Source organism: Cyclopterus lumpus, chromosome 7 (genome assembly GCF_009769545.1).
Source record: "Cyclopterus lumpus isolate fCycLum1 chromosome 7, fCycLum1.pri, whole genome shotgun sequence".
NCBI classification, from domain to species: Eukaryota; Metazoa; Chordata; class Actinopteri; order Perciformes; family Cyclopteridae; genus Cyclopterus; species Cyclopterus lumpus.
In genome coordinates this window covers 6,710,261-6,730,006 of record NC_046972.1, presented here as the reverse complement: position 1 = coordinate 6,730,006, position 19,746 = coordinate 6,710,261, and the positions used below count along the sequence as shown (strand labels likewise).

The window sequence follows — 19,746 nt, the reverse complement described above, 5'->3', positions numbered from 1 at the left end:
GACAAAGCAGTCGTTTGGGTTTATGCCATCAGAATGCGTTTTCCTCAAGGCTATACGAGGGCTATTTTGGTGCAAATCACTGAAAATGAGAAGAAGATATCAGAAGTTGGCAGGGAAAGGAGGGAAGCGTGGACTGTCTGCAGACAGTTGTTCTCAACACGCTCAGTCTATCATCTGATTCTCGAGCTAATATTTTGGTTCCATTGTGCCTGACACAGAGGGGGTTCTGGCAGAGTGAGGCGCGAACACACAACTGTGATGACTTAGTTATTGAGACAAATGGAAGCGAGACTTCCAGTCACATGTCCGAATGAGCTGGCAGGCCACAGAAAGTCCCTCACACGTCGCTGTGTCGCCGTGTTGGACAACAGGCGGTCCTTCCTGGTTTTCGCCGAGCCGTTTCCCAGCATTCCTCATGTTTTGCTTGGCACGTGTGTGTCTCGAAACCCTCCAAAAGAGAACAAACGTGAAAGCCGGTGCGGAAACAAGGAACGGCCGCACAGGTTCTCTCAGCTTCTTCGTGAATGCCATGTACAAGTAAAATGTAGATCATTTGACGACTCACAAATACATACACAAAGAAAAGACGTATACAATCCTGCATGCTGAGGATAAGGTCATGACGAGCAGGACTCCAGCTAACACTTTGATCCAGATGGTGTCGGAACCTCCAAAGTTAGAAAATGTGGATCAAAGAAAGTATACAAGGAATGAAACATGAGGAGAAAATGTCAAAATGACTTGAGCCCGGAAGACTGAGTTGAGGTTTTAGCCGCCGTAGAGGAACTTGGTGGATCACTACGCTGCCAGAATTTATGCTAAGCTAGGCTAACTGAACTCTGTTAGTCCTACTCCAACTCTGTACTTAACGCACATACATGAGAGTGACGACCTTCTCATCTAACTCTCTGAAAGAAAGTTTAACTATTTCTGGTACAGTGGAGAAGCTTTGTATTTGTGTGCTTTATTTTGTATTGTGTGCTTTATTTTGTATTGTGTGCTTTATTTTGTATTTGTGTGCTTTATTTTGTATTGTGTGCTTTATTTTGTATTGTGTGCTTTGCGACTGATTTTCCCTCGAGGGTAGCTGATTTGAATTTATCAAAGAACATATCAAGAGAAGTTAACTAGTTGGTTTAAAATAAATTATACAACGTCATACTTACCATATCCATATTGCATCATCCTAAATGTATGCGGTTCTTTGATATCAAGTCACCAATTCCATAACTTATCTTTTAGCATGCCTCAAACATGTGAGCAACTTGAATTTTAGACCTGATTTGTGTACGCACATTTAAACAAAAGTTAACAGGTGCTGGATAAAAAAATCCAACTGAGGCAGGAATCAAAAAGGTATCAAAACGCTCTGAGCATTTATTTTTCATTGTGCAACGTTTCGATCTATAAGGGATCTCTATCGGGATATAAATCCCCACTACAAAGCAGAACAAGCTGAACACCAAAACTCTTACACTTCTTAAATTATGATTGTTTTCTTTTGGGATGATTTATGTGATTTATTATATAAATATGACACAGCTTAAAAATGTGGCCAATTACTAAGCTTTACGTGACCGTACTCTTGAAAGTTATTTTCTTTTCTTCTTTTTTTTGGTTCGTTATTTTCCTTCATTTTTTAAGTATTTTTCAATGTGGTATTTTTTATGAGAATATGTTTTTTTCTGGAAGATTTATTTGATTCCTGATATATATTTAATATTTAATATATGATTGCTAAACATTGATCTTGATATTTCCAGGTTCTTTTTGGAGAGCAATGCTCTCGGGGGACAAGCGGAACATCCTCCAGCGTTGTTCAGCTCTGCTCTGATTGGCCCGACTTCAGTGGAGATGATCAATCAGTGATGATTGTGTTTGCGTCAACGTGTCGCTATAGTTTCTGGGAACAGTAGTTCAATTATGTTTCAGCTAGCATTAAGCTAATTGAAATATTTTAATTAGGTGGTATTTTTTGGGATACAAACCTCCAAGGTTTCTTTTTAATCCCCATCATATTTAACATATATCCGAGTTGGAAATTCCCACATTGACGGGGACTGAAACAAAAAGAGAAGGTAAACTTCCCCTGAAGCTGGATCATTAGATCAATTAGAGGATTAAAGTAATCACACCGGCATTCTATCACAACTCAACACTACGAAGTGTAAAAAGTGTTTCAAGGACAATGTGCACACTTTGAGAATCATCCGGTATTGAAAGGCGTCCAACTCCCTGCTTGTCTAAAGGGGACACACATGGCTGCCTCTGAATGGTCCATGCGGACGGTGAACATTCCTGCTGCTCTCCTCAACTACTGGGCACAAAAAAAAGTGATCATCTGATGACATTTATATATTTATTTTTGTTTGATGGAATATCAAAACGTAAAAAAACGTTTGTGTTAACAACACATTTAGTATAAGAAGTCAACATAAAATACAGGGCGAGAGATATATAGAACTGCTGCACCGTTGCCTTTTCACCACAAGAGGTCAGACTGCTCCCAAGCGGGCCGACTAGTGGTCTCAACGTCCAGATGTTTTCAGCCCTAACAACCAGCTGCCTCCATGTGCGTCAGCTGGGCCTCTGTAAGACGTGAAGGTGCTAAGTACACAGCAGTGAGTGTTAGACACTGACTTTGCAATTCTTCGTTTTGCTCTAAAAACTATCCAGCACTGTAATTTTGTGGAACGGCTATTTGCTTTAGTTGTGACGCTGTCTGTCTGGAAACTATGCTGGCAGTGCTTTTACGGTTTGTTTTTTTACAACTGTTTTTTTTTCTCCATTATAGTAAGTGTCTCTTAAACAGGGAATAATAAATAATAGGGCATGAAAATAGATTTCATTCCAGACACAACCGGGGTCACGGTAAAGACAAAAGACAAATTGAAAAGTCAGCAAACTGTTGGTGAAGATATGATTTAATGTACAGACATTTCAGGAAGAGTCCTTCACAGAGTGCTATTCCTTAGACATCAGACCACCCAGTGGCGGTACTACTTAAGCCATGTGACACTTCAAAATATAAAAATGTCATGGAAATATTGTAAGTAAGTAAGTAAGGCTCTCAGTCATTCTGTATTGCTTTACAAGGCTATTTATTCTCCTGTAGATCATGTAATGATATCTCTGCTGAATCAACACAAACGTAGGCATGATTTACTCGTCCCTTTCTGGTCATGCTCAAAATGTTCTGCACATTCAAAACATGTGGTGTTTTATAGTTACGGACATTCAGTCACCAGATAGAATATCATTGTCTCTGATGTTCAGAAGTTCGGAATACCTGAAGCGGACATTGTAACCAATTTAAGGATCTGATTTGTCTCTTTTGTTTGTCTCTCAGAGAAAAGACACGAGGCGTTGGGGAAGGAGCCAGACTGGATGGAGACCAGGACGTACCTGAACAACACTTCCTCCACTACACGGCTGGAGACTGCAGCAGTCAAATGACATGATGTTCTTTAAATATGTGAACGATTGCGTGTCTGTGATTTGTTTTTTTGTGTGTGTTTCCGTTCTCCAGAAAACGCTGGAAGAGATGAATGCTGGACAAAGTCACAGAGGAAGGAAAGACCAGGAGAGCATCATATTATCTTGATACTTTGATTTGAGCTTCAGATTTTCTTTGTGTGTGTTTTTTCATATATTTATCTGGCATTTTAGCCTTTTTTCTGTGAATGGAAGAAGGTGGTGAATGAAAGAAGGGGAATTGCATAGTATATACACAGACAAATAATGGTTCTTAAATGGTTCTTTAAAAGGCTTTGTGGTTCTACGGAGAACCATCACTTACTGAAGAACCATTTTATCTATCAGATGGTTCTACATACTTGTCATAGGGTTCTTTGGGATGCTAAAGGGTTCTTAATTAATGTTTGAGTTAGTGGACAGTGGGGGATGATATCAATTAGGAATAAAACATACCTTGCCATGATCTGGAGGTGGGGTAGTTAGCTGCTTAGAAGTTTATATTTTAATTATTTGTATATATTTATTCTGTATTATATAAAAACATTTTTTTTAAAGAATATATATGTATATATATATACATATATATATGATGAGATAAAAAAATAAGATAATCCTTTATTAGTCCCGTAGTGGGGACATTTGCAGGATTACAGCAGCATAGGTTCAAGTGCAGACGTAGCTAAATCAAAATGTATCAAATCATAAACAGTATTGAAAATAATAAAACACTAGTAAAACAGAGTCAGAAGAAGTAGCTGGGGCAGTCTCCACCTAGAGAAACGAGCACACACCTTCTCCTTAACTCCCTCCCAGTTCTTTTTCTGATAAACCTCAGAACCTAAAAACACACCCGACACCTTTGATCCCTCTTTCCCCCACTGAAGCCCTGCAGGCAGGTGAGGCACCATCTGCTGTCGCCACTGTCCCACCAACAAGGCTTCAGATTGTTCCCAGTTCACCCGTGCAGATGAAGCCTTCTCATAAAGAGACAAAGTATCCCTCAGACAAAGAACATCTCCCTGGTCCCTGATGAAGATGTTTACATCATCAGCATACGCAGACACAGCGAGGGGACGACAAAGACTGGAGGACCCAGGCAGTGAGAGGCCATCGAACCGACTTCTCAGCCTGCACAACAGATGCTCAGAACGCCATCCTCCCAAAAAACGCCCAAAACAAACTAATATCTGCTTTGTATCTTACCTGATCATGTGCGTTGACAGAAGAAAAGAGAAGAACCCAAAGCAGTGAAAATGCACTCAAACTCCACGCCACACTCCCCACGCTCACTCACACACAACCGGGGACAGAAAGGAGAGGAGAGGTTTTCAAAGTCTGTTTATTGCTCCATATGCAGGGAGATACAAAACCACTGTCATCATATCAGTTCAGCCTTGAAAATAAATGAATAAATAAAAACAACTCTTCCAGGCACAGATCAAAAACAAACCCATCATCACAAACTATCAAACAGCTCCCCCTCCTCCCCCACAGAGCAGAGAAAACAGGTCAAAAGCTGGTGAAAGCCACCACATTAACCATCATTTTATAGTACGTGTGCTCCACCCTCAGTCGGGCCTTCAGCAGCCTCTTCAGTACCGGGACCAGCTCCACACTGCCGGCAGTCTGCGTCCGGTTCCTGCGAGTCAGCCAAATGGCCAACTTTGCAGTGCCAGATAAAAAAGTGTGTTCAGTGTGCCCAAAAATAAACAAAACAAACGAGAACCACCTTTTTAAAAGAGCAAACTGACAGACGAGGACACTGAACAAATAAATGGACTATATCTTCACTCTGAGTGCAGAATAAACACCCCTCCCCCATCTCCAGATCAAGGTGCGCTCTGTGTACGACCCTCCACTGGAGGTCTGCCGTCCGCTTCTCAACAGGCAGCTTGTATAGAGACCGCCAGCTGCCTTTCGGGGAAACCTCTGGACCAAAGAACTTGGTCCACCTCAAGTCCTTCATCCCTGCCAAAGACTGCAAGTTCACCACTTTGACACCAGGTGCGGGGTTGTCAATATGCGGGGTTGTCAATGTACGCAGCGGACTCTCCTGCCACTCCCCCACAGAGAGGGCGATGAACAGAGAGGGGAAACAGTACTCGAAACCATCAGGCCACTGGTCACAGAGAGCTCGGTTGATGGTGAATTCTCTTTGGTTGATCGACAGGGTGGCACAGACCTCCTCCACCACTCGGTTGATCAGCCTAACGATGTTGCTCCTATCCCTCAGTGCGTCCACCGATGTCGCCGTCATCCTCATCAGATGGTCCAGTTTGGTGCAGCCGACCTCCCTGAGACTCGCTCGCAGGCTGGCGGATTGCAGAGTTTGAGTCTGGAAAAAGTTATTAAAGAAGAGAGGTTAAACAGCCACATTCCAGGAACCTCAGATATGGTGCGTGTGGTCTTCAAGATCTTCCAGGCTTGCAGTACGGAGCTGTAGAAAGAAGTGAGTCCGTTTGGGTTAAGGTTCTCCGGTTGCATGAGGAAGATCTGCTTGTCATAACCCAACCGCCCAGCTCTCCTCAGCAGCAGTCGAGCTGTGTCCAGCCAGCATGGGCCACAGCTGTAAAGCAGCCTTTGAGTTCTCCTGGTCCAGTGACACAATCCCCAGGTTTACAATGCTGTTCTTGCACACATCCAAAACATCTCTCGTGAGAAAAATGTTGTCCATACTTGTTCTGTCTGGTACACAATATGTCTGGTCGGTATGTACTACCATGTCCAGGATGACCTTTAGTTTGTTTAAAAGGGCTCTCTCCCGCCGACACTCCACTCTGCACTGCTCCGTCCCGAAGAGGTCAGCGTAAAGCTCCATGGCGTGGCTCCTCATCTTTCCCGGATTAGTGGTCACCCTGCCTCCTGGGAGCTCCAGGCATGTGTCATCTGCTTCCTCTGTGCCACTGACCTCTCCAGGTTGAAAAAGGAAGAAGTCCATGTCCTTCAGCTGGAGGAAGCGAGACCTGACTAGAGCTCTCGTCACGCTCTCCTTCAGGAAGGAGCTCAACTCCAACCTCTTCTCCTGTAACAGTATCTGTGCCCTATAGCCCCTCCTCGATTGTCCTGATGCTGGCCTCCAGCTCCTGGACTGCTGCTTTGATCCTAGTGGTGGAGTGGGAGGTGTACTGCTGGCAAAAAGCACAAATTTGTGCTTTTCCAACTTCCCACCACAGCTTCAGAGAAAAACAAAGTCAGCTTTTCTGCTTTTCCACACCTGCCAAAAATACTCAAAAACAGAAAACACTATCTTGCAGGAGTTTGTTATTGAAAAACCAGTTGGACTTGAACCTTTCACCCGGTGAAGTGATCAGCTGTACAGTGACACTGTTGTGGTAACTGAAGCCAACTGGACTGATCATGCTGTTGAGTACTCTGGAGCTGAGACTTTGTGAAATGTATATCCGGTCTAATCTGGCTGCACTCACCCTGTTGTTGGAATATACACATAGTATTTTCACTTTAAATATTTTATCCATCCATCCATCCATCCATCCATTTTCAATACCGCTTATCCTCATTAGGGTCGCGGGGGCGCTGGAGCCTATCCCAGCTGACATAGGGCGAAGGCAGGGGATATTTTATTTTAAATATTTTTATTTTAAGTAGGCTAGTCAAAAGTACATCTTGCGTAATGTTGTATGTACTCCAGACTCACTTTAATTTAGTTACTTAAACTCAAGTGTAAGTATATAAGCATGTGTTGGTACAACATATAACACATATTCAACTTCACTTGCTTGTAACAAGTTCCTTTACTTGATTTTAAGACACTTGGTTTGCATGCTTTTAAGTAAGGTTAACTAATTAGATTTTACAGTGCACATATCTGCTTTCTCTGCCAAGTCAAGAATAAAGATGTAATATTTTGAGGAAAAAACATGATGAGAATGAAGTTGTAATTAAATGTGAATGAAAACAACATTACAGTCCGCTGTGCATTACGTGATTTCTCTACTGACACGTATCGTATCCCCTTCAGACAGAGACACATAACTCCGTTTGGGGGTTTCTCTGCGTGAAACAAACTAGAGAAGTGGCTGCACGCTGCTCCTAAATGCAGCTGAAAGACTGAAACAGAAAACACTTCTGATCAGGCATAAGTCTAACCAATGTGAGGCTTATTACCCATGGAGACTAGCAGTCATCATGGTATCATGTGTGCGTATATATTTATATATGTATCAATGATAACACCATGTTATTTTGAACCAGAATATACCTTTTAAGTATCAAAAGATAAAAGGAAATCTTTGAATGGCCCTAATCCAGCTGAAATAATGAATCACGGCATTTAATACAATTTACAGATGCTATGCAACCATAGCCTATTTGCTTTTGTTTACATTGTAAAGCCAATGCTAATTGTATAAGATTGTGAGGACTAGACTAAATACCAGACAGCAGTGCGAAAGTGTTTTATTTTATTATTTTGTAAATAAAAAAGAATTGTTGATGTTAATAAACACTTATCTTTGACTCTATAGAAAACATTCTATTTGATACATGTCCTCATTCCTCATTCTAATAGGTCTCCTTATTCTTAGACCGACAGATGGAGCAAAGTGTTTTAATACTGCGATATACCGGGATACTGGTACAACCCTACGGACACTTTTTGTCCCTTCATTTTCAAACCTCTTGTTGTACACTGTAAAGGGTAAAGACACTTTTATCAACACATCACACACCGCTCGTTCTAATCCTCTGAATCCGGATGTCAGCGTCCAGGGTTTTTGCTAACTTTATCCCCTGTCCATCTAATTATGTTTCTTTGCCCCCTTTGTTTGAAAAAATTGTTAAAAAGAAAGACAGGAAAAAAATGGAGTGGCTTGGTTGCTACGGCAACAGGATTTTCCCCATGGCAAGAGCCCTGGTTGCATTGTCCCAGCATTCACACATTTCATTACAGGTGTGTGTGGGCGCGCGTGTGTGTGTGGGCGTGTGTGTGTGACAGTGCTATCGAGGTCACAGGAGATGCAGCGTGCTGTGTATAAAGGTGTAAATGTGTGTTACTGAGTATATATGTCTGTTTTTTATTTTATTTTATTATTTTATTATTTGTTTTAAGTGAAAACTAGAAAGTCAACATTTATCTCAGAGTTCATGGAGCACAAACATCCTAATAACCATAAACACCAATAATCAGATTGTATCTCTTTGATACAGGAAAGCCACATTTTGGTTGCATACCATCTTTAACCCTTTACTGTAACCGCAGTGGTAGATTATCTATTACTCTATGGGACATACTTGTGTTTCTACTTCATTTGTTGCCATAAAGGGCCAGGCTTTTGATTAGATATTGATTTTGAGGAAAACTTTCTATAATCTTTCATGCCAGGCATCAAAAACAGCATTGTTCCATTTGAAGCAGCAAGCAGACATTATTAGATACTTTAATGCAAGGTGCTGAATTGTTTCCCATATCAAATTAGCTATAAAATATTTAAAATATAGCTCCGCTTTCACAGTCTCCTCCATAAATAGGATGGAGAGGAAGAGTAGAGAGGGAGGAGAGTAGAAGAGAAAATTGAGGGGAGGAGATTCAAAATCGTCAGCAAACAGGCATCATGCTTTCTCCCCGATTTCTTCTCTCTCTCTCTCTCTCTCTCTCTCTCTCTCTCTCTCTATCCCCTCCCCACATTTTGTCTGTGTCGCTCCTTCACCTCTCTCTCCTCCTATACAGAGAAGTCAGCCAGTGCATCAGCCTGCAGCTCATCTGGCATCCACTTGCACTTTCCTCACTTCCTCACTCCCCTCTGCTCCTCGGCTGGCTTTTACCTCCTTTTTCCTTCCCTTCCTTACCTCCCCTTCGCCCTGCCTTTCATCCGCGCCTCATCCTCCTCATCCTCATCCTCAAGCCACCATGGCGAACAGATAACCGCCCGGCCGTCCTGACACCATGGGTGCCTGCCTCTGCAAAGGTCACAAAGGTCAGTGCCTGAATCCACCGGTTTGCGTGTCCAAGTCCGTGTGTCGGTTTGAGGGCTGCAGGCTCAACGGCGGCCAACAAACATTTGAGGAGCGCAGCGGTTTCAGAAAGTTACATTACGCTTTCGAGGGATCGCTCTGTAGGTGAGAATCTAGACAATCGCGGGAAAAATAACAAGATCCCTGGGGCGAAGACAACCCACCGAATCTCATTTTTAGCCTGGCTGAAGTGATGCAGACCGCAAATGAAAGCAGGCATCTGAAAACTTGATTTCATCTGCTCTTCTTCGCAGCTATAGTTGATCCGAGTGAATCCGTGGAGGTTGCTTTATAAACTCGACTCCGGGGGGCGGGAGGTTGATGAGAGGGCTGTGAGGATCAGCGGACGACAACAGTGGCTTTAGGATGTGACAGCTCCATCCAAGAGCTCATTATATCCAACTTGTCGTGACTTGAGGATGTGACTTGGGTTGCAATTTTCTCTCTCGTATTGGCTGTCTGAATGGAGCTTTAGGGAGCTTTAGGTGGAAATCAGGCAGTGTTTGGTATCTGAATGAGACAGCGGCGGCTCAGCTTGCAACTGGGGCCTCTTTCAAGAGGAGCACAAGCACTAATAGGTGCTGTCAAAACAAAAAGACCTGATCAAAAATAAGAGGGCGCCAGCGTTCTGTGATGCCTCTGAGCAACACTCTATTTGTTGTTTTGTCAGCGTGTGACATTTAACGTCACGTCACATTCTCACACTTTATTTTCAGCCGGGATCTGTGAGTCTCACAATATGTTGGGAAATAAGAAGTCTGCTTTTGTTCAGGAAGGGTCCCTTTCAACAAGGTGGAGTGCTATCAAGTTAGGAAGAAAGAGAGAAGGCAGCTGTGAGGCTCCTGGCAGACAGCTAAGAGAACAGCAGGAGAGTGTGTGTGTGTGTGTGTGTGTGCGTGTGTGCGTGTGTGTGTGTGTTTGTGTCTGTGTGTGTGTGTGCATGTGTGTGTGTGTGTGTGTGTGTGTGTGTGTGTGTGTTTGTGTCTGTGTGTGTGTGTGTGTGCGTGTGTGCGTGTGTGTGTGTAACCCCATAAGGACGCCCTGTTGGTTCTTGAATCATGAAGGATTTCTTGACCTGCTAATACCTGCTAATAGCGAGGCCAGAGCCCGGATCGTGATTCAAGTAAATGGAAGGCTATCACTCGCCTTGTGTTGCTGTTGCGTATCCATGGCGACAGACAATTGTCTTGACAACACCTCCTGGGGGAAACCCCAGGCGAGTTTGTAAATAAGTGTGTGTGTGTGTGTGTGCGTGTGTGTGTTCACTGGCCTTTCTAATGATGTTAATTCGCCACTGCTCTGAACCGCGCTTCCTTTCCTCTTTGTGAACCTCATCATCGTCAATTAAAAAGCAAACAGGCCGAGTGTGGGCCGGTGCAGAGAGGCTCTGCTAAATGATGCTGAGCCTCGCTTGACCCCTTGCTGTTTGGGTCAACTGTGTTTTGGCTGTAAGGACCATCACCTTTGCAAAGACACACACACACACACACACACACACACACACACATAGAGCATGAATCTAAACCAGCATTTGTGTGTGGCTCCCCATAGAGCTCCACCATCCCATGAAAGCACGGCAGGACCAGACTGAGGAGGTCCAGCCGTCCTCTGTTAAGGTGAGTAAAAGCCCTCACCTTTACCTTGTAGGTTTTTGACCTGACGTTGGCCTTTTCAGTGTGTCTGCCTCCCAAAAGTAGGCTGAAAGCAACACTAATGTACAGTGTAATTTGCAGTGTCGGCTCAGCAGAATAATAACATCTACCACGAGGGCAATGCTCACAATGCTGTGAGCAGCGAAAAAAAATCCTATTCATTCAAGTTGTATTAGGGCAGGGAAAGAACTCTTAGAGACAGATATTTCAAATACCGGGCAAATAAAACCCAAACTATCTGTATTCTTTATACTATAAGAGATAATTATGAAAATATGTTTTTTTTGTCTTTTGATTTGGGTGAACCAACGCTGGCTGAATAAAAATGAAATGTAGAATATTTGATATTCACGTTGGATTTCTTTCAATGCAAACAGTACGGCTCAGATTTATCTCAGATTATCTGCCTACGGCATGTTTATTGCACAGTGAGATAAGAGTAGCTGTTCGGCTCCCTTTTATGGTTAATAACCCTTTCACGCATAACATGTTCAGTCTGCTCCTCAGCCAGGCTCTATCCCACTCTCTCTATGCCGGCTTCTAGAGTGAAATTACACACGTGATTAATCAGCTTTCTCTGTATTAGTGTATTTCAAACAGTAACATCTGCTAATAAAATTAATATCCCCAGCATTTTACACATTTTCAAATGTCACTTTAGGGCAAACGTGTGTGTCTCTTTACTCTTCTGTCTTCTGTACTGTTACTGTGCTTCACTACAATGGGGCTAACAGCAGGGATTTCGACATGCTTTTGCAAGGTAAACACAGGTGTAATTAATTATATTAATTATGGCCCTCTTCCAAGGCGCTGAATCACTGTGACTGCGGCTTTGACGCACTAAAAAGCACCTGTGTTTACCCTGCTATGACATGTCAAAATGGCTGCTGTGAAAAGGGCCTGTTTCATGGAGTGGGAGCTCAAGTCTCCATCAGTGTTGCATTAGAGACTGGTCAAATGCGTCACTTCTTTGTGTGAAAAAAGACAAACAATTTCAGAGTTATTGTTTTGTATTTACCGGTTTGTTGTTGAGCTAACTGTAGCTAGTGTTGTTAGCTAACGGGACAGCCATTAGCAAAAAGAAATGTAAAGGTCAAACTGCCATTGAAAAGAAATTAGACATTTGAGTTAGTACGTACTTTTACAAAAATAGGTTTGTAAAGTTTATGAGCACTGGATGAATTACATCCTCTCTTTTTCATAACCTTTTCATTTGCTCTACAATTTAAAGCATTGTAAGTAGTATACATTTTAAACCTGCCAAAATGTGTCTTACAGTCATTATTTATTGAAACATTTACAGATTTAATGATATTAAACAAGAATTGTTATACATTAATTCAGGATTCATTTAGTTAAAACAGCAGTTGTATTGGAAGGACCAAGGCCTTCTTGGGTTTACAGTGACCAAACATCTGGCAACGAAGCAGTGGAGGTCATAAACAGAAACTGACTTCATTTGCCAAAGAGAACACTGGGTTTCCCCAATTTTCTAATTTTACATTCTTTTATTACTTTTATGCCAAATGGTATCGCCTGTAAAAACCTCATTTTGAATGGTTTCCAGCACTTTGAAGTGGAACCATGCACTAACGCGTAAACATGTACTTACTTATAATTACATTTCGCTCGGCAACATCTTTGCAAAAAAGCTTGACAGATAAAAAAAAAAAGGGAAATGTATTTGCAGTGCAGTTTCTCTTTGCATATTGATTATTATTTGGGTGTCAATACCTTATGGGCTTAAGTTGAATGATTGCGTATGTGTGCATTTGAACGTGTGTATGTGCTGTGTTTTTCCTATGGCTTCTGGTGATTTGTATGGTTTGCTCCTATGTGAGATAAAAATAATATAGCTTCGTCCTTCAAAATCCCATGTCATGAATGCAAAATTCTAGCTATTTTCTCGGTTTCCTTTGGAGAACAAGCTTTTCAGCTTCCATCAATGATAAGGATTTGACATTCTCCCTCTTCCTGTGCACCACACTGTGCAGGATGGCCAGAATCCGTCCAACGGCAGTGTGTCAGATAAAAGCAACGGGTATGATATCGGCGAGCTGGCCACCTCCTCTTTGATGGGTGAGACACACACACACACACACACACACACACACACACACACACTAAAACACACTAAAACACAGGTTTAGGTCATGTTGTGTTTTATTATCAATGCTCAGGCACGTGGTAGGCTGGTATTGTAGTTTCCCTCTTTTCTCTCTCTGTACCCGTCCAGACACGAGTAAACAGTCAGGTACAAGTACACACACGGTTCCTTCACCCATTAACTTTTTTTTACTTCACCTTTGGGTCTGGCTTCCTCTTCTCTTCACATCGGTGCCTCCTACTCCCTTTCATCCCCTCTTCCTCATCTCCACTGCTTCCCTCCCTCTGCGGGAGGTTAATTATCTGACTTAATGTGTTATGCCTTGCTGACCTTTTCCCCAATGAAAGCCCCTTTTATTACCCTGACAGTATAATTATGAAGGCAGTGAAAACCGGATGAATATGTTAGGCAAATACAGACATTCAGGCAGACAGAGAGAGGCTGAGACCTGCTTTGGAAATGACAGAACCGGTCCAGTAAAAAAAAGAAAAGAAGCTTTTTGACATTTACTCAAACATAATCATCATTTAAAAGCAAGTTATGTGTGGTGGAGCGGACAGCCTGCCGAAATCAGATCACACTGCGGCAAACTATATTATTATTATACAAAATACAATTATATTTAGAAGAATATCATCATGCAGGCGTTATTGCGACATTTATTCTTCTTGTATGGTGCTGTTTGATCAATGTATCAAGCTGATGTGAATTTATCAACAGCAAATGGCTAAAAGGCCCTGCTGGCAGCACCAAGAAACTGAAATGAAATCATTAGATTCCACTAATTCAACAGTGTTGGACTGAACAAACGAGTTAATAACAGTTTTGTTAACCTAGTCGTGAGAGTAAACATGCAAAGTTTGTCTTGAGGTTGCAGGCTGCCAAAGATATGCTGCTTCTGTTGCAGTGACTGAGCAATCAGATTCCATGTTTATGGATATGCATATTAGTGGCGTTAGTGTTCAGCCATGCTAACGCTGTGCCTCAGGGAGCATGAAGCCCCATGACTTCGGTGATCCTCTGACTTCCTTTGGCGCCATCAGATGAAATGTGTCGACAACTATAGTGATAAATAGTGGTAATAACGCTGACCTGGAACAACTTTGCTGATACTTTAACTTGTCATCTAGCGCCATCATCTGCTCAAACTTTCAATGTGTCCAATACTCTGGTATGTGACCAAAGGCTATACTAATGGTATATTCCCATCAGCCTGAACACGGGAAACAAAACAGGCTACTGGTTAATTCGTCCTTCGTGTTTTCAACACTGCTTCATGTACGAAGCATGAAACGGTTCAATCTTAGTCATTTTGTTCAGTAAATATATATATTTTTATATAATGATTATCGCTTTTAGTGTACTGGTTTGTTTTTAAATACTAATAATCTACATTAGTGCCAAAAACTGCAGTTCCTCCAATGGTGACTTGAGGCTGACTCCAAAGCGATCCAATCCACATACAGTTGATTTGCTTTTGTCTGCGACAACTATAACAAATCAACACTACAAACAGGCTAATTAAAGCTCTGACCAATTTTACCCCCTTTAGGATGTGATAACATGTTGTTTTTTTAGAACTATTCCCACATTGGATGGTAAATAGCAAAGCTCTGAGTGCAACACCTACACACTGTTTGTTTCCTCAACAACAGCAAGGTGACGCCTCACTGCGATATATGTCTATTTTTGTAACGGATTCTGGTTGCGTTATTAACTGTAACCCTGTGTTGTAACAAAGACTGTGTAATCCATACATTTCTTACAGCACCCACAGAAACTCAGTTGATGTGTTGACAAGCGCGTTGACTTGAAAATGTCGCCATACAGTAATCACCTTCAATCTGGTTTTCTTACAATTAGACTGCTTTTAATGAACATGAAGAACATTTAGCACAGTGGAACGAGCTTTCATTCAAATTATTTTATGACCACTGCATGTCAATGACACTATGATACTGATTTTGTTTTTTTTGGCGGTCCATAACCGTGACACGTCTATTATTCATGACCCCACCTTATTAATTAATTAATTGTCAGTATTGTTGATCCGGCCTCTTCCACTAAAATGGAAAATGTAATACTGAATATAGCTGTGCCATTACAGTGGGGGCATTTAAAAAAAGATTGATTGGTTCAATTTGATAAAACAAAATGTTGGCGGAGTCAGGAGTACCGGCTCCTTTTAAATAAAAGAAAGTACTTTATAGCTGCTATAATAAATAGTTTTAGTCGCTCCTAGAAATAAGACCACTCAGAATTTGTACCGTGCTCTCAGCTCTCTGGAGCGTTTTGGTGTCTTTCAGCCCTTTGTTTGGTTTTACTTTGGTTCAGTCTCACATTGCAGACACAATAGACACACGTTTTCATCAAAAAGCTGCTATGAATCAACGGTTTTACCTGCTGAGCACCAAACAGAAGATAAGTCAACATAATGGAGCATTGAGCAGCTATAGAGTTTTGTGGAAACCCCCAAAACGTATAATCACGACTCCAAATGAAAGCTAATGATGCTCCGTATCTGCCAGTTGTGTAAATTGATTACCCGATCACCTTTATACTATATCAATGTCGTTAACATCTGGTTGTTGCTGCCCCAAAGTGGCCAAAAACAGTTAATGCCAAGTTAAGCTTTATGCTACCATCTAACATCATGCAATGATTTTGTTTCGTTTTGTCATCATTTGTAGTCAACGATAATATTTAATGTTGGATTAGAGATATGTAACATTAAACCCATCAGGCCTAAGTCGGGACATGCCGTTGTATCTCAAAACAGTACATTGTTTTTAATACTGTTTGCTGTATTTACAGAGACATATTTTCAAGCTTGCCGCTGCCCACTGCGCTCAGGGGGAGGAACATCGAACACACGATTACTCTGTGCACGGCGTGCAGAGGCAACCAGTTGTGATCTGGTCATGTCGAAAGCGCAGTGAGGACAGCAAGGCTAAAAATATCAAAATCGACAAACGAATGAGACTTTTCCCGCGGTGTGCACGTGACTTACATGGATGCGAACGCCGCTTCCTCACCGTCGAGTGTCAGCGAGTGTCGGCGAGTGTCGGAACGGGGCCTCATTGTCACAGTGTGAGCGCTGGCTGCGACAGCTGTGGGTGTCACAGTGCACACAGGGAAGAGTCCGTGGGTGTTGAGCTCAAACATTAATAACATGTCGGGATGTTTTTTTATTTTTTTTTATGTTTCACTTAGGCTGCCAATTCTCTTGGCTCCCTTATTTTATTAACTGTTTCAATATCGTGTTACTCTGTCCTCCTCCTCTCTCTTCTGTGCATTTTCTTCTGCCTATTTTCTCTTCCGAGCTCAACCGTTCCTCCTCGTTCTCCTTTTACACCTTTGCTTTTTCGTCCTTTCACATCTTTAATGTACCTGCTCTGCAATATGCCCACGGCATCCTGTCCCCTTGGCTTCAACCCCTCATATTCCCCTATACCTTTATACCCTTGTCTCTTGTGATTACAAGACATGATGGCTCCATTGTTGTTCTGCGGGCTATGAATATCACATTACTGTAGAGATCCAGGGTCACAGCACCTCAATTAGACGCTGCCTGACTGTTGAGTCCATTCAGTTGAAGCAACAGTGCTCACGATGTAAGGATTGGATTCTTGGTCACAATAATGAGGATTTGGGACGTGACTTACTTCAGAAACAAAGAGATTTATTTCTCTAAATTTAGAATGAAAAACAGACGGGCCTTGCATAGTGACCTAGCTTGAATGTTTAACTATTATTAAGGTGTGTTCTGGCAAAACCTGAAGCGAGTGTAGGAGGCAAGGCGGCCTGAATAAAAGATCAATGGAAAGAAGCATGTGGACACGATCTGTCGCTAGCTTTGCTTTCTGCCTGTGCACAAACCCTTAAAGCTAAAGTATATGCACAAGGACTTGGTCTGCGTTACCTGTGAGGCAGTTTGAACACAGCTCAGAGCTCTTAACGAAACACGTTGTCATTTTTAAAGTCAGTATGTGTTGTCTTATTGTTAGTCAAATTACATTTGGACTTTTGTGCCATTTTAATTATAGGGTTTCTATCCCCGTGGGCTTCTTACAGTGCAGTTAAAGTGCTGCCGGTAATCAAGGAGAAAATGTACAATTCTCTCCAAAATCATCGTGGGTGCTGTTACACTGTTATTTTCAACCTTAATGGAGCTCTACATTAGACTGCAGCAGCAGAGTCGCCTCTTTCATGCTTCAGGTTATGCAAATCCGGAGAAAATTCTTCACCTTCAAAGTCTGAATTATGCTTACGTGTTCTTCTCAATTCGCACATTATTCTCACTCTGTGTGGCTTCTTTTACCATTTCCATATTTGCCTTGTCTTCCTCCTCCATCACCTACCGCACACCATTTCACGTTGCCTATCACTTTAGTCTTCCCCCAAAGTGTCTCCTTATATCCTCTGCCACATCTGATCCACTTCATCATGATGCCTCCCTCCTTCTCTTCCTCTGATTTAGGTCTGGTGGCCACGATAAAGGAGCACATCACCAAGCCGACAGCGATGGCACAGGGCCGAGTCGCTCACCTTATCGAGTGGAAAGGTTGGGGTGGAGGCGGCGAGGCCAGGGGGGGCAGCGGGGCCCGGGGCGGAGGAGGATGGGGGGGCATGGGGGCCGAGATGCATGAGGACGAGCAATTCTACTCCCAAATGACGGACGAAATCAAGGAAGCCCGCTTCGCTGCAGGTGAGACGGACACATTTATTTAAATAAATAAAAAAACGAGCCGAGGGCGGAGGAGATGGAGAGACGCTAAAATCCCCGTGGGCATTGTTTGATTGGCTTGTGCAGAGAGAGAGAGAGAGAATCTACACAAATCAATTTCCCAGAAGATGTGCCATGACGGTGACTCAAACCTAGAGCACTTAATTCGATTTCCCTTTGTTTGTTGCACAACGGGGGGGTCGACTTCTGAGAAAAGGAACATGAACGTGTTTGTTTCGCAGGAGTAGCAGAGCAGTTTGCGCTGGCCGAGGCATCCATGAACATGTGGTCCCTGAATGACAGATTAGAGCCGCCCTCCACCAGTTTACAAGGTGTGTCATGTAAAAGTGTGTCAGTGGAAAAAAGATGAACCAAACAATTACAATTAAAACAATTAAATTTCTGCTGTAAAAAAAAAAATTGGCTGATTTTAATCTCAAAATCCTTTTTTTACCTTGAGGTCTTTTCTTTAATGCTATTGATAGATTTGTTTTAAACCAACAATACATAACAGACATAATCAATACCTGCTGTACAACTTAATTGGTTTAATGTGCAATGCAAATATATTTGATATATGTTACACAAGCACAATATGTTAAATGAAAATATATGTTAAATATGTTGTTAACCTCACTAATGGCTGTAATGTCTCACAGTCTGAAGCACTGCCATGACATTGTGTACACACATTCATTGTCTCCAGAGGATGACTGTAGTCATACCATGAAGCTTCAGCATAATAAAAGGATAACGTCCATATTCTAATCAACCAACACCCCCTGCTTTGAGTTTAAACAGGGCATATTATACTAATATTTAGGACCATACTCAACACATATTTTTTTCGTAATGTCTTTCTGAATATACCTGTATTCAGTGCATCTCTATTTCTAGAACATGCTAGTGTGAAGGGTTTCTAAAATGTCTAAAACCTGCCATTGTTTAGCATACTTCAAATAAATGTGTTCACTGTTTTCAAGTCGCAATCATTTGACTGATACTGTTGTTTCCCCTCCTCAGCTGCACAAAGCCACTTCCTGTCCCAGTTCCTGCTGGACGGTGGAAGCGTCAGCGTTCCTCAGCACCTGTACAGCATCCACGCCCAGATGTACGGCGACAACAGAGCGGCCCACCTGGCGTGTCCGCCGGTGGTCCGCACCATTTCCCCGACGTCCAACGGCCAGCAGGACCGAGGTCGTCCCCTCGAGGGCCGAAGCACCGCGGCTGCAGAGGCTGCTGTCCGACACGTAGACAGCAGCTCGCTCTCCGAGGACGACGTTTTTTATAACTAGGCTTAGCAGGAAAGCGAGCCAGCAATCACGATGATGATCTCTGAGAAACATGCCCTACTTGGAGGACTTTCCGCCTGGAATGGCTGATCCAAAACATGAAAGGCAGACACGAGATATCTCAAGAGGCAATTCCCCGAAATGGCTGGCCTGGGGAGGTTTCAGGCGCCTGGTCCTCAGATACAAAGACTCCAGATTGTATTTTCTCCCGTGTTGAGGTGTGTGCTTTTGTGAATGTACATAGCTCCATTGTTCATTTAATTTATTTTTTATCCAGCGTACAATAAAACACAGTATAGAAAAATAACATGAAAGAAACGGAAAGCGTGTCTTCTGTGAGGAAGACTTAAACCCAATTATCTGTCTGGGTCTCAACTACGATTCGCTAATAGTCACACGTCTCTGTCCCTGTGAGTGTGGTGTGTGTGTGTTTGTGTGTGTGTGTGTGTGTGTGTGTGTGTGTGTGTGTGTGTGTGTGTGTGTGTGTTTTGAGAGACTGAAGGTGTTAGTGTTACTTGTTGG

At 42.5% G+C, this 19,746-nt stretch overlaps 1 protein-coding gene across 1 annotated transcript; it reads left to right on the top strand.

The window, feature by feature from the left end:
* The first annotated feature begins 9,371 nt into the window (after nt 1–9,371).
* On the top strand, nt 9,372–19,227 carry fam131c (family with sequence similarity 131 member C). The gene is made up of 6 exons (XM_034537808.1): nt 9,372–9,410; nt 10,999–11,063; nt 13,094–13,178; nt 17,687–17,914; nt 18,175–18,264; nt 18,956–19,227. Exons 1-6 carry the CDS (start codon nt 9,380–9,382, stop codon nt 19,225–19,227), a joined length of 771 nt encoding a protein of 256 aa, XP_034393699.1. The 5' UTR covers nt 9,372–9,379.
* Nucleotides 19,228–19,746: the final 519 nt, after the last annotated feature.